General features: G+C 51.9%; 1 protein-coding gene across 1 annotated transcript in view; it reads right to left on the bottom strand.

The window, feature by feature from the left end:
- MTMR14 (myotubularin related protein 14) overlaps positions 1-15,143 on the bottom strand; it is a 91,572-nt gene that overhangs the window by 60,347 nt on the left and 16,082 nt on the right. The window contains exons 3-8 of the mRNA XM_048487303.1: positions 13,351-13,459; positions 11,304-11,379; positions 9,615-9,675; positions 8,256-8,378; positions 4,805-4,878; positions 3,114-3,184 (exon numbers count right to left, since the gene is read on the bottom strand). Of these exons, the coding sequence (XP_048343260.1) occupies positions 3,114-3,184; positions 4,805-4,878; positions 8,256-8,378; positions 9,615-9,675; positions 11,304-11,379; positions 13,351-13,459 (514 nt within the window). The remainder of the gene's footprint in view (positions 1-3,113; positions 3,185-4,804; positions 4,879-8,255; positions 8,379-9,614; positions 9,676-11,303; positions 11,380-13,350; positions 13,460-15,143) is intronic.

Here is a 15,143-nt window from a genome sequence, read left to right as displayed (position 1 = left end):
AGGAGAGAATGCTGCTAGAACACGGCCATGCAGCCCGGAAACCACACAGCAACCCAACAGGCACAAAGTCCGTCATAGCTGCAGAACGGTGCCTGGATCAGAGACAGAACTGTCCAATGAAGTCTGAATTAAGTTTTATGCCCTGTGTTACAATCCAAGCATGCTAGCCACGGGAACAAATCCCCCCTGCAAAGTAGGCCTTACTCAAATTCCCAGGCATACCTGCTGGCATGTAAACCCCACAATTCAGTAGGACCCTCTATTGGGAATACCTGGAATCCCAGACATAATTCCAACAAATTCAGTCAACATGCAGAGTTCCTGTTGGTAGCAGGACAATCACTCCCCCTCATTCTCCCTTGCCAGTGGCTCTTCGGGATGCGGACAGTTTTGGTAAGGGTTACCCCACTGGTGGGCCACAGTACCAGGTCTCCTGTCCTGAGGCCTCAATGGCTCTACCAGATCCTAGATCAGGAGTAGGGAACCTTTAACACTCAAAGAGCCATTTGGACCCATTTTCCATGGGAAAAGAAAACACTTGGAGCCGCAAATAATTTTTGACATTTAAAATAAAGATAACACTGTATATATTGGGGTTTTTTACCTTTTACTCCACTCATTCTGAGAAGCGCATGGATGCGCCTGCCCTGTTGCCTGCAGGGCAGGCATGGATGGGGCCAGCGCCTACCTTTGCCGTCATTGAAGCACCACCCACCCCGGGCCAACGGGGTGGGCGAGAGGGGAAGTTTTCCTGCGTGCACTGCCCAGCCAGCCATCGGCAATTATAATTCCTGCTCTGCTGCCCGCAGGGCTGGCAAGGATTTAAAGCCGCCGGCTCGGCCTTGCTGGCCACCGGGAAAGTGCGCGCCCACCGCTCCAACGGGCTGGGCGAGAGGGTGCTTCCATGGTACAGCCCAGCCATCCGCTGGTAGTTGGTGTGTGTTCACCAAGCTACCTGCAGGGCAGGCAAGGATGAAGCTGGCAGCTTGGCTCGTGGAGCCGCAGTACAAGGGCAGAAGAGCTGCATGCGGCTCTCGAGCCGCAGGTTCCCTACCCGTGTCCTAGATCAAGAGAGGTTCCAAAAGTTTGCCTTTTAACAGACAACAAAAGCGTTTCCGGGTTATAAGAAACTGATTGTTTCACACATTATTGCATCTCTCTCTCTCTCTGTCTCTGTCTCTCTCTCATGCTTATGTACACATATCCAAATATGCAAATGAACAATATTTATTGACGTTATTTATAGTCATGGAATCATAGAGTTGGAAGGGGCCATACAGGCCATCTAGTCCAACCCCCTGGTCAATGCAGGATCAGCCTAAAGCAGCCCTGACAAGTGTTTGTCCAACTGTGGCTTGAAGACTGTCAGTGAGGAGAAACTTACCTCCTCCCTAGATAGCTGAAGTACACTTTCTCTACCTGTGCCACTTAGACTCAAGACGGGCTACACAGTGGAAGTCGAATTGGATGGGACATCCAATCCACAATGCAGTAGGGTTTGGATCGCAGAAACCTGCCAAGACACCACTTCCAGACAGCGCCTGTTGGGTTACAGGGCCTGACCATTCATGAATGGTCCACTAACCTGGATAACTTTAAAAGGGGCTTGGATAGATTTATGGAGAAGTTGATCTATGGCAGGGGTAGGGAACCTGCGGCTCTCCAGATGTTCAGGAACTACAATTCCCATCAGCCTCTGTCAGAATGGCCAATTGGCCATGCTGGTAGGGGCTGATGGGAATTGTAGTTCCTGAACATCTGGAGAGCCGCAGGTTCCCTACCCCTGATCTATGGCTATCAATCTTGATCCTCCTTGATCTGAGATTGCAAATGCCTTAGCAGACCAGGTGCTCGGGAGCAGCAGCAGCAGCAGAAGGCCACTGCTTTCACATCCTGCATGTGAGCTCCCAAAGGCACCTGGTGGGCCACTGCGAGTAGCAGAGTGCTGGACTAGATGGACTCTGGTCTAATCCAGCTGGCTCGTTCTTATGTTCTTATGAAAGGGCCAGTGGGTGCAACAGGCACGCATCTGACGGCAGGCCTGAAAAGCCAGTCAGTCATCTCATGAAAAGCCCATGGTCGTGCTTCGCTGCAAACCGCCTTTAAAACAGCTTCCTTCCGATAAAGGGCACAACACCAGAGCAAGAAGCCAGAATAAGGCACCTGCTGCACAGCTGACTCTGACAGGCATCAGAATCCACTTCCATTCTGTTGAGAAGGAGCAGCAGTGGCGTAGGAGGTTAAGAGCTCGTGTATCTAATCTGGAGGAACCGGGTTTGATTACCTGCTCTGCCGCCTGAGCTGTGGAGGCTTATCTGGGGAATTCAGATTAGCCTGTGCACTCCCAACACACGCCAGGTGGGTGACCTTGAGCTAGCCACAGCTTCCCGGAGCTCTCTCAGCCCCACCTACCTCACAGGGTGTTTGTTGTGAGGGGGGGGGAAGGGCAAGGAGGTTGTAAGCCCATTTGAATCTCCTACAGGAGAGAAAGGGGGGATATAAATCCAAACTCTTCTTCTTCTTCTACTGCTGTGCTCTTTGAGCAGGAGGAGCAGGACTCTCGGCTGCAGCGCTTCCAGAAAGGACGCTCGCAGGGGGCTGACCAGTCAGAAGTGGGGCAAGGAGGAAGAAAAGAGGGGTTGGGGGAAATGGCAGTGGCTTGTCGGCTTTCTTGTGGCCACAGGTGTGAGGATGGGCAAGGAAGCAACGGTGTCATTCCAAAAAAGAAGTGCCTGGATTTCTAGAAAGAGAAGCTCCCTGTATCGGTGCCCCCACAACCCCCGCCCTGGCTCTTGGCTGGCAGCCTTGCCCTTTAATCTTTGCTATATTAGGATTTCATGACAACAATTCAAGGGGAGGGGGCCATTCGAAGTCCTGAAAACTTTTAATATGCTCTGGCGTTCAGCTCTGATGCAGAAAAAACACACGCGGGGCCTGAATTAAATGCTCCAAAAAGTTTTCAGCTAGCAAGATGGCCTATCAGAAGGGCTCATTCGCAAAGGCCTTGGCTCCACAGATCCTCCCCACCCCCCGGGTTATGAACATTTCAACGTCCAACCATCCTTCATTCAAAAGCCAAACCTGCTGATCTGCCTCACCACCGGGCCTCGTACCTGTTTCCAGTTGAAAACAAGCCCCTCCGCCGTGTAATCCCGCTCTTTGTACTCCTTGAAAAATTCACAGCCTGTGAACGGGGCGGGGAACAAGAGAGAGCAGAAGAGAGGAGGAGGGGGATGAATGCGCATAGAGACAGATTTAACCACCACACACATCTTCCTCTCTGCCCAAAGAACCACACACCCTGGAGCAGGCAGCAGAAGGGTGCCAGAGCGGGCTGTCACTCGCAGTTAGAGCAAACAGTCAGCCGGCCGTGCAGCAACAGCACCCTCTGGCAGCCAAGAGTCCTGCAGCTCCTCAGCCAATCACACGGTGACAGATTTGGAAAGAGACAGGACAGGCCTCCAAAACCCAGCATCGGCCCAGGGCGGAAGGGGCTGCGATCTCGCTTGGCCCTGGAGAGCACGTTCCATAGACCAGCGTACAGATCTGATAAACACCAGTATTAGGCCCTGGGCTGGCACTGACGAGGGAGAGAGTCTGCGCTTTATTTGTCCGCGGGGCTGAAACGTGCCAACCGAGACCTGAATCGGCCAGTCCTGGCATAGCCACCAGTGGTGCGGAAGGCAGAAGATCGCGAGCACAGCCTGGACTGTTCTACATTCACACCACAGGAAGGGTCATGCCTGCAAATACATATCATTCAAAGAAAGACACACACACACACACACACACACAAATACTGCCGTGAGCAAGAAAGGCCCTGCTGCAGAACACTTGGCCAGTTTTTAAAAATAAAAAGAGATAGATATTCCTATTCTCACGGTCTACCCTGGTTGCAGCAATGTGCATCAGCCACGCACTGATAAAGCAGAACACGAATCCTCAGTGCCACACCATGCAAACCAAAAGGGTCTGGGCCCCACGAACAGTGGTGCCGTTTGGATTCAAAACCAGACGCGTTCAGAGTTTGACTCAGACGCCTCCGCCATTTCAGAGGCATGTTCCGGCGGTGGAAGCCCATCCGAGGGCGGCTGCCGCTTTAATTGGAACAGCCCCGTTGTGGGCTCCCCTTCCATTAGGAGGTGCTAAGTGCAGGCGCACACGTTTTCCCACGGCACGTCTCCCGAGGAACGGCCTGAAACATTTCAAGGCTCCGTGAAATTTCCAGGTCAGCCTTTGCAAAGAGACTCGGGCTTGCCGTGCTGCATCTCCCCCAACCCTTTGACTGTTTCACACTGTAGAGAGGGAAGCTTTGGAGAGGAGATGCCGAGTTTCAGCAGGGCGGATAAGCAGGGATGCTGCAGCTGAGAAAGAACCCCTGGGCAGGCATCCATTGCTAAGGTCAAGTTTCCCCTTCAGTCGTGTCCGACCCTGGGGTAATGATTTCATAGGCAAGCCTCTTTTGTGAGGTAGTTTGCCATTGCTTTCCCCGGCTATTCTTTACCCCCTAGCGATGAGCTAGGTGCTCATTTACTGACCAAGGAATGGATGGATGGCTGAGTTGACCATGAGCCAGCTGCCAGGATATCTGACCCACAGAGGGCTCGAACTCCTGACTGTGTGATTGGCAGTGCAAGCACTTAACCACTACACCACACGGCTCCTTGCATTTTTTTCCCCGCAGCAACCCCCTTGAAACTGGCAGTGTGCTCCTTCTTAACCCTGTGAACATCCAATCAGGCACACACACACACCGTTCCCTGATTCAGGCTGCTGGCCAACCCTCCGAACACCACCTGCGTACCTGGGTATGGGACGGACAAGAGGGTGAAGTCGGCATAGCGCTGAGCTTTATCCACCTTCTCGGAAGATGTCACGCTGAGGAAGGGAGACAGAGAAGTGATGCACCACACGGGTGTGGAGGTTTGATGGCACCAGAGGGCAAAGTGGGGGGGGGGGGGAAACCTAGCCTCCGTCCTGCACCAACCAGGATGTGTCCCTAAACACCCCTCCGGACTCCTCCCACATAAAACAAGCCTGCACATTTTAGGAGCTCCTAACAAACAGGTCAGGCATGACATCAGCTGGGCCCAGAGATCCCAAGTCTGCCCAGATCACTTTCCTGGCTCAAGAAAAACACTGTTTGCCCACACATGCTGGTTAGCCATTGGGTGTGGCCCACTGCCAGTGCACCAATCTACCTTCCGCCCTCCGCTGTGCTGTAGAGCCACAGCAGGAAGCTGGCTCACCTGCAACAGGCACCTTAGAGAATCCAGCTTCCAGTGGAACCACCCCAGGTCTGATCACTAGTCCATTCCGTTCCTCTCCTCTTTTACCACTTCGGAGGCTTCTCTTTCATTGGTGGGGAGGTGGGGAGAGCTCCTCTCTGGCTTCCAAGTTACTTTGCCCTTTTTCTTCCACACCCGCCCTTTTCAGCACCTTTCCTTTCACCCTACCCTCGCAACTCTCACATCAAGCCATCCCCCCACCTCCAGCCCTACACACACAGTTCTCTTAATCATCTCTCTGTTCCACTGATCTTGAGTCAACAGCTCCTCCGGGGAAAGTATACAGTCGCCCCTGGGCCTTGTTAAGCAGCTAGCACTGCCAGAGTTAATCAACAGAAACAGCAATGAGACAGATATCCCAAGTTACACACCGAGAGCGGCAGGAAAACCAGGACGGTGTGCGTTCTGCAATCCCACACAAGCATTCGGAGGGGGGGACCCCTCCCCATAGGATAATATGCTGCCACAGGAGGTGGTGATGGCCACTAACCTGGATAGCTTTAAAAGGGGCTTGGATAGATTTATGGAGGAGAAGTCGATCTATGGCTACTAATCTTGATCCTCTTTGATCTGAGATTGCAAATGCCTTAACAGACCAGGTGCTCGGGAGCAACAGCCGCAGAAGGCCATTGCTTTTACATCCTGCATGTGAGCTCCCAATAGCACCTGGTGGGCCACTGCGAGTAGCAGAGTGCTGGATTAAATGAACTCTGGTCTGATCCAGCTGGCTTGTTCTTATGTTCTTATATGTTACTGTCACAGGATTTCACTTCTTAAGAAGCTCACTTTCTTTGGTTTTCTAGTGAAATTCTAGCCTATAAAGGCATATTGTGAAAGTATAAGTGAAGTGTTTGGTGAAGGCCCATTATTTCAATGCCTTGAAGGAGCAGCCGTGGTGTAGTGGTTAAGAGCAGGTGCACTCTGATCGGGAGGAACCGGGCTTGATTCCCCGCTCTGCCGCTTGAGCTGTGGAGGCTTATCTGGGGAATTCAGATTAGCCTGTGCACTCCCACACACGCCAGCTGGGTGACCTTGGGCGAGTCACAGGTCTTCTGAACTCTCTCAGCCCCACCCACCTCACAGGGTGTTTGTTGTGAGGGGCAAAGGGAAAGGATTTTGTAAGCCCCTTTGAGTCTCCTAGAGGAGAGAAAGGGGGGATATTCATCCAACTCTTCTTGCTTCAAACCTGCATGACCCTTATAGATTCTCTTTCATTGCCTTCCCCTCTGCCGCATCAGGACACCCAAACTGTTACTAGTCAATTGGAATAAGTCACACCACTTAGACCCCTTCCACACATACAGAATAATGGACTTTCAATCCACTTTAAGTGCCCTTTGCAGCTGGATTTTACTGTGCAGAATAGCAAAATCCACTTGCAAACAATTGTAAAGGTGGATGGAAAGTGCATTATTCTGCATGTGCGGAAGGGCCTTACATTCAGGAAGAAAAGGAGTTATTCTGTCCTTAAAAGCACATTAAGTAGCACACACAACGAGCCTTGGCTGTGGCCTGTTAGCAGCTGCCCTTCAACCCTCACCCCTGCAATCAAAACCAGTTTGTATCTTGTATGGCTGTGATGCAGTGGGGTATAGTGGTTGGATCTGAGAGACTCAAGTCTGAATCCCTACTCAGTCGCAAAGCCCACTAAAGGACTTTGGAGCAGCCTTCCTCTCAGCCTCCCCTTGCTCACTGGTGTCGGGAAAATGCTAGGGAAGGAAGGACCACATGTGCAACCCCTGGGCTTCCTGGAGAAAGCGGAGGTGGGCTTAAAAGGTACTGGACAGATAAATGGCTTTTGGGGGGGGGGGGGTGGCAGGAAGGCCTACTTCATCCCTATACAATATCTAGAACTGCATATAATCCAAGAACCTTGTCTTCATCCACCCACACAACCAAATTTTCAGCTCACAGTTACCAAGCAGTAGGATGCCCATCAGTTTGTGTGAAATGCTTTACAAGAAAGCTCTCCTTCTCTAGGGAACGGTTTTACAGCACTACAAATGACGATCAAAACGTCAGGTGATATGACATGGCAGGTCATGGGTCTCAGTCCTTTAATGCTCCCTTGTGTTAAAAAAAACCCCTCCCTGCATGTGGTAAGCTAGTACATCAAAAAGGCTCAGTGTAGCTTTCTTACTCCTTCGTTATACTCAGACACTGTTCTCTGGGAGGGGGCATTAATGACCCTTTTCCCATTCTTTTGCAGTCAGGAGTGGAACAATCCAAAAATCCAACTGCATCAATTCCATGCTGAGGGCAGAATACAGCATGCACCCACAAGGTTCTAATTTCCCTATAAAACAAAAATCCCATGGAGAGCCAAAGACATAAGAACAAGCCAGCTGGATCAGACCAGAGTCCATCTAGTCCAGCACTCTGTTACTCGCAGTGGCCCACCAGGTGCCATTGGGAGCTCACATGCAGGATGTGAAAGCAGTGGCCTTCTGCGGCTGTTGCTCCCGAGCACCTGGTCTGTGCGTCCCATCAAGACGCATAGCAGCAGTGGTGTAGTGGTTAAGAGCAGGTGCGTTCTAATCTGGAGGAACCGGGTTTGATTCCCCGCTCTGCCGCCTGCGCTGTGGGGGCTTATCTGGGGAATTCACACGCGCCAGCTGGGTGACCTTGGGCTAGTCACAGCTTTTCAGAGCTCTCTCAGCCCCACCTACCTCACAGGGTGTCTGTTGTGAGGGGGGAAGGGCAAGGAGATTGTCAGCCCCTTTGAGTCTCCTACAGAAGAGAAAGGGGGGATATAAATCCAAACTCCTACTCCTCCTCTTCTTCTTCTTCTCCTCCAAGGACCTTCATCTTGTTGGGAAGAGCAGAGCTAAGGAACCACCCTAGAACTGCCTTTCTAAAAGCATCAATACAAACAATTCTGAGCAGCAGCACCCAGTCCATGATACTAAATGGGCCTTCCTCTACGTAACCCAATAGCACATCAAACATGAATGCACCTAGACTTACTTCAGGCCAAACTTGACTTTCTTGTTCTCCACCATCAGGTCACAGATGTACTTGACCGACAGGTATCGCAACAGCTTGATGTCGTGGCCCCGGACCTTGTCGAACAGCTGCGAGTCGGCGTTTCTGAAACACAAGACAAGAAGAGTCATCCTCCCAGAAACAAAACGGGGAATGGCGTCAACCCAGATGATGAATTTCCAGAATCAGACACACAGGCCCTCGGTGCCAAAGCCAATCCCCACACGCGGCAGCTGTGCAACTGAACACAGGCCGAGGCCAAAGTGAGAGACCCGATGGGAAGCTCTCCTGTGTGAGCTCTGGTCATTTTCACTAGACTTGCTTCAGAGAGCTTCCCAATGGACAGTATCCCAAGCTGGAAGAACCTCTCCCGGAAGTGACTGGCAGGAGGCTGCGCTGGACAACTGGCAAGGGACGCACTCATCCCGTCAACAAGCACAAACTCTCCTGGTTCCTCATCTCATCCCCAATCCCAGAGACAAGTTATGCAGGCCCCACTGATCTCAGCCCTTTGCAAAAACCACCCCCTCTGAAGATACCTGAACTTGAGACAGTGTAAAGCAGCAGCAGTGGCGTAGTGGTTAAGAGCAGGTGCATTCTAATCTGGAGGAACCGGGTTTGATGCCCCGCTCTGCTGCTTGAGCTGTGGAGGCTTATCTGGGGAATTCAGATGAGCCTGTGCACTCCCAACACACGCCAGCTGGGTGACCTTGGGCTAGTCACAGCTTTTGGGAGGTTTCTCAGCCCCACCCACCTCACAGGGTGGTTGTTGTGAGGGGGGAAGGGCAAGGAGTTAGTAGGCCCCTTTAAGTCTCCTACAGGAGAGAAAGGGGGGATATAAAACCAAACACCACTTCTTCTTTAAAGCATGCCCACTGATCTATCAGCAGGCAACATGCAAACCCGTGAAGGCTGATTTAACACGCCTAGATCTGGCCAAAAGGAACAGCTCTGCAAGCTACAACTGTGCTCCCCAGTACTGACAAGAATCAGGCTGGTCCTAAGACCAGCTTCCATACAAGGCTTGCTTTACTCCACCCACTCAAGCACTCTAGAACCCCAATTCTTTCTTCTTCACCCACAGCCACAGAGCGTGGCTCAATCCAACTCCTTAGATCTGAGGACCACTTCGTTTGTAGGACAGGCAGATCCTGTTCTTTGGCACAGGCCCCCTGTGCCAGGGGTGCAGAAGAGACACTCGCAAAGTCCAGCCTTCCTCATCACTGCAGAAGCCTTGAAGGAAAAAGTTATCCACCTTCAACCTCTCCCATCAAGCCAAAGAGGCCTCCTTGGGAAAGAAGTTAAGGGTTGCATCTGCCCAGCTATGTGTCAAACACAGACCTAAAGGCCGAATCCTCTTCTGACAGGTCCTCGGTATCCGCCCAGGCATCATCTGAGCCCCCTGCAGAGAAGCCACCAAGAGAGACAACAAGTTAGCAGGTAAGGCAACCACCACACCAAAAATTTTTCACCCCAAAGCAGACGCTGCTTTGCCAGATCTCCGCGTCATTCTTGCACAGGACACCAGTCAGTGTTCTACACTGAAAGAGTGGTTTCCTCAGCACAAGTGTCAGATACTTTTAAAAGGAACGGGGCATAAAAAAAGCCAAGGCTGATGAGGAGAGGGGAAGATCAAGGCAATCATCCTGACCCCAGAATCAATGAGAAGACAGGGCTCCTTGGAGAACACCCACCCTCCTGCTCACAGCAAGACTTCCTTCTCCAGCCCCAGAAGGGATTCTCCATGAGCTTCAATATGGAGACAGCACTGCACACACAAAGGAGATGGGCCACAGAACTGCACATACACACACACCCCCAACATGGTACCAGGCAGCCTTTGTTGAACGGCACCAGTATGGCCGCCGGCCTAGACAGCCCCAGGCTAGCCCGATCTCGTCAAATCTCAGGAGATAAGCACAGTCAGCCCCAGTTAGAATTTGGACCGATGATCTCCAAGGACTAACAAGGTTGTGACACGGAGGCAGGCAATGGCAAAACACTTCCCAACGTCTCTTGCCTTAAAAACCCCACAGGGTTGCCGTAAGTCAACTGTGACTTGATGGCTGCCAGGACCAAAGCCTGAAGGGTCTGATCCAGCTCTGGTCTCTGGTCTGATCCAGCAGGCTAGTTCTTATGTTCTTATGTTCTTAAGGGTACTCTGCATTCAAATGCACTTTGTTTGACGTCTGTTCTGATTGATATACAGAAGGGGCTCTTCCTTTCCTCCCTGTACCTGTCTCCTTGACCTTCACAGCTTTCACACCGATTGTAGGTAAGTAGGCAAATGATCCTGGGAAGCCGGACAACAGGATGTCCGTTGAACCGCAGGTGGGGAGGATCAGCAGGTGTCATATCTTTCTCCCTTGCGTCCTTGAGGTGCCTCTGCCTCTTCAAACAACTCTTTCACACTTTTGATGGGCAAGTGGGGTTTCAGTAGAGCAGGAGTCTGCAACATGCGTCTCTCCAGATGTTTGTGGACTACAATTCCCATCAGCCCCTGGCCATGCTGGCAGGGGCTGATGGGGTTTGTAGTCCATGAACATCTGGAGAGACGCGGGTTGCAGACCCCTGGAGTGGAGATATAACAACCTAGGAAAGCCAGGTTCCCTTAGACCCGGCTTCCTCTAGCTAGGGGCTTGTTGCCTTCAATAAATGCTTCTGATAAAAATCCAGAGTCCATTTGTTGGGTCTGAGGTCCAAGACCTAACAACGGCACATGAACACACATATGCATGGCCACGGTTCTTGCTATGTGACACCTAAGGAATCTTGCATTTCAGACCCGGAGAGGCTCCACGTACAAAATCCCTCCTTTGCATGGCTGGTGCACAGTCTTCAAACAGGGTACGTCTCCCAGCAGGAACCGCCAGGTGCAGCTTTCCATACAAGTCACCAACCCCAAGTACAAGTGGAGGCTGCTGCTCTTATCAGTCCTCAAGAAGACCCGTTTGCCTTTCGGCTGGCACTACCAAAAGGCAAGGGGGAGATAACGCTCACCTTCGCCTCCTCTCCTCTCCCTGGCCTTACCTGAGAAAATGTAGTTGTACCCCGTGCGCCCGTACAGTTCGCCCCATCCTGCCAAAGTGGCCGAACGGCAGATGTGCTGCGGAGAAAGGGACAGAAGAAATGTCCAGGAGAGCCGCTACAGAGGAATGAGACGGCGGCAAAAGTTGGACCACTTCACCAGACAGCACGCAGGGACAGGGGTATCTCCCTCAAGCTGCCCTGCACTGATCATTCCTTGCAAGCAGAAAACTAGCACGGAACGCAGAGGGCAAGGTTGCAACGCCTGTCCTTGCCGTGCTCCATTTTTACCTGCAAAGAATCACCGCGCAAGGGAGCACTAAGAACCTGCAGCCTGAAATGGTACAGCCCGTTCTACCACCCCAGAATTCTATCGGACATATAGATCCAACCTCAGAGAAGACTCTTCGAGACTTTCCACTGACAAAATGGAAAGGTCTCGCCTTGCAGTTGTGGTTTCCGTCATGCCTTCCAGACCACTGCTTGTGAGCCAGACTTCCATTACTTCCCAACTGCAATGCTAAGTGGCCCCCTTGCAGGACTGCTGACCTGTAAAGGCAGTCCCCTGGGGAAGTATCACTGACCCATGGGGTGAGATCATATCACATGTTTGCAGGAAGGGGGTCCCTAGGATCTCCAGGGAAGTGTTGATGTTAGGCAGCAAGTGTTGTGAAATACTTTTTTTTTCTGGCTTGAAGAGCTCCTACAACAGTGGTTCTCAACCTTCCTAACGCCGAAACCTTTTAATACGGTTCCTCATGTTGTGGTGACCCCCCAACCCTAACATTTATCCATTTTACGGATGGAGAACACTGATGCAGAGAGTCTTAGGCAACCCCTGTGAAAGGGTCATTCCACCCCCAAAGGGGTCCTGACCCACAGGTTGAGAACCGCTGTTCTACTAGGTGACGTAGTGTCAGGCCTGCGCCATTCTGGGCCTAGCAGTTCGCACGTCCACACCTCAGCTGCAGATGGCCCAGCCATTATCATCGTTCAAGGCTACGGGGGGGGAGGGGGGGGCTCCTCCCTGCTTGCACATAACTAGTCAATAGAGCTTAGCCGTTCATCCTTATCTGCCTTCCCGAAGGAGTGAACGGTCTGTCCTAAACCGTGCCGCTGTTCCCACCACCCTTTCACATGCTGATATTATGGGAATGCGAGGGTAGGGGGATTATGGGTTGAACCTTTCTGTATTTTACAGGTATATACCAGAGGCCAGAGAGCCAAAACTTCAGTTTCGACTATCTGAGCCTTGGGCTGGCACGGTTCCAATAAAGGTCTTGAACTGTTCCTGAGTCTAGTTCAGGGGTGGGCAATTATTTTTTCCATGGGGCCGCATAAGAAACAGAAAATATTGTGGAGGGCCGGGCCAAAAGGCAGGGGGGCGAGGTGCTTTTGAAAGCCCCGCAGAAGCCGGCAGCCAAGGCAACCGGCTTCTGCGGGGCTTTCAAAGATGCCTCGCTCCCCAGCACGGCAGGGGGGCCAGTCAGGGTCATCAGGCGGGCTGGATGTGGCCCACGGGCCGTATAATGGCCAGGTCTGGTCTAGTTGATGACTGGAGTAACAGACCCTTACATGTAGCTAGATCAGGGGTCTGCAACCTGCGGCTCTCCAGATGTTCATGGACTACAATTCCCATCAGCCCCTGCCACCATGGCCAATTGGCCATGGTGGCAGGGGCTGGTGGGAATTGTAGTCCACGAACGTCTGGAGAGCCGCAGGTTGCAGACCCTTGAGCTAGATGGACCACACTCCTGATCCCAAAAAGCAAAGAATGTTATAGGAAGAACATTTCAGTGCTCCCCTAGATTTTCATATTTTCCACACAAAAAAAATGGTGGGTGGAGGTCCTCTGTAAGAGCAGGAAAACACTCTTCTCCAGTCATTCACATCTTCAGGTCCAACTCTGCTCTAACACTGGACCCAGACGTCGGGTCCGTCCAATCCAAACCAAGCAGAGGTGCTAAGGGAGAGCTGTTTCACACGCGTAGACGCACCCACGTGAAGGGATGAAAAGGACAAACCGTCAGGCACAGGTGCACAGCTTTACCTTTCCCTTGTAGAGGATGACAGGGCAGACGAACCTCCCTCTGCACCGGGCCATTTTACTGCGATGGATGAGGTCTTGCAGCTTGCCGACTTGGACGGTGCTCTCGTACCTGTTGGGGTGGAGGGAAGCAGTCAGTGACTGGCAGGCGCATCACCCAGACGCCCAGCAGGACTCCAAGCAAATGAGCAGGCCCTTCTGAGCACCCAATGAGCAGTCGACCCTCCCCCGGAAGGTTAGGCCATTCTGATCTGAGGCCGGGAGACTGCCTGTGATTGGAGCAGGGAGGGGGAGAAGGTTTTCTGCAGAGGGGAAAAAAGCGAATTATTTTAGGCTTCTGCTCTTCTCTCTCTCTTGGGCACCCTGGCAAGAAGGCTTGGTTTGTGTTAAACCCATCAAGAATGACATTTCGCAAAGGATGGGCCCAAACTAGCCAACAACAAGAAGCCAATCTTTTAAAACTCTCTCCCCACCCACAAAGCTCCGCAAGGTTGGCTTCCCAGGGTTGGCTGACGAGCTTCATGGCCGAGTCGAGATCTGAACTCGGTCTCGCCAGACTCAGCATAACACCAGCTTGAAAGCAAGTCCGTTTGAGCCAGTTCTTTCCTTTCCCTCACTTGAAGGATGCCTCTTCCCCAGACCTACAAGAGCAATCAGTATGAAGAAAACCATTATAAATGGAAGAGGAAGGAGGAGGAAGAGGAGTTTGGATTTATACCCCACCTTTCTCTCCTGTAAGGAGACTCAAGGTGGCTTACAAGCTCCTTTCCTTTCCTCTCCCCACAACAGACATCTTGTGAGGTAGGTGGGGCTGAGAGAGCTCCGAGACAGCTGTGATTGGCCCAAGGTCACCCAGCAGGAGTGTAGCAGTGCAGAAACACATCTGGTTCACCAGATCAGCCTCTGCCACTCAGGTGGAAGAGTGGGGAATCAAATCCGGCTCTCCAGATTAGAATCCACCTGCTCTTAACCTCTACACCATGCTGGAAGGTGATGTTTGGAGGAACAGAAGCCACTCAAAAGCTGTCAGTAAAAACCAGAGGAGTAAAGCAGCAGAGGGGAGGCGGCAGAATCTACCACCACCACCACCACCCCCGACTGCTTTTTATGCTACTTCCTGCCCCAACACTGTCTGCTTCAGCGGAGTTTTGTGCACATGCACATTCTGGATGAAGAAAAGGGGACATGAGACTAGAGGAAAACATCACCTATGACACCAAGGGATACCCAACAGCGCCAACTACAGGAACTTCATCTGGCATTTATAAAACACAACAACACTCTAAGGTAGACCAATGCCGTCATACTGATGTTAGAGGCCAGAACTGGCAGAGACCAGCATGGTTACGGCAGATGTGAGATTTTATCTTGAGACTTTGTCGGTCTCTGCCTACTGGCAACCTTGCTGAGACCCCTGGGAGCATCCAACCCAAACCGTCCGAACGCTCCCAGGCCGTGTGAGTTAGCAACACTCTTCCTGAAAAGGTGCTCTTGACGTCTGAATGTTGGCGTTCGCAGAAGCCTGCAGTGCCTTTCACATTCAACGACAGAGGACCAGCGCTGAATACTCCAGTCCATGATTGCGGTGATGCCTATTTCGAGACGCCCCGCTGAAATCTTTTCGTGATGGACGAAAAAGGAATTTTTCACGGCATTAGGAGGAAACACAAGACGGTTCTCGCACAAAAAGCAGGAGCGGAGAGAGACAGCTCCCTCCTGAGGAAGCACACCAATGTTTTCCATTAAGGCCGCAATTAAGGCGGCAGGCATCGGGGAATCCAGAAAGCAGGCCTGAA

This window comes from Sphaerodactylus townsendi, linkage group LG03, assembly GCF_021028975.2.
Source record: "Sphaerodactylus townsendi isolate TG3544 linkage group LG03, MPM_Stown_v2.3, whole genome shotgun sequence".
In the NCBI taxonomy this organism is placed as follows: domain Eukaryota; kingdom Metazoa; phylum Chordata; class Lepidosauria; order Squamata; family Sphaerodactylidae; genus Sphaerodactylus; species Sphaerodactylus townsendi.
The sequence above is the reverse complement of the archived record's forward strand: the minus strand, read 5'-3'. Positions and strand labels throughout refer to the sequence as shown.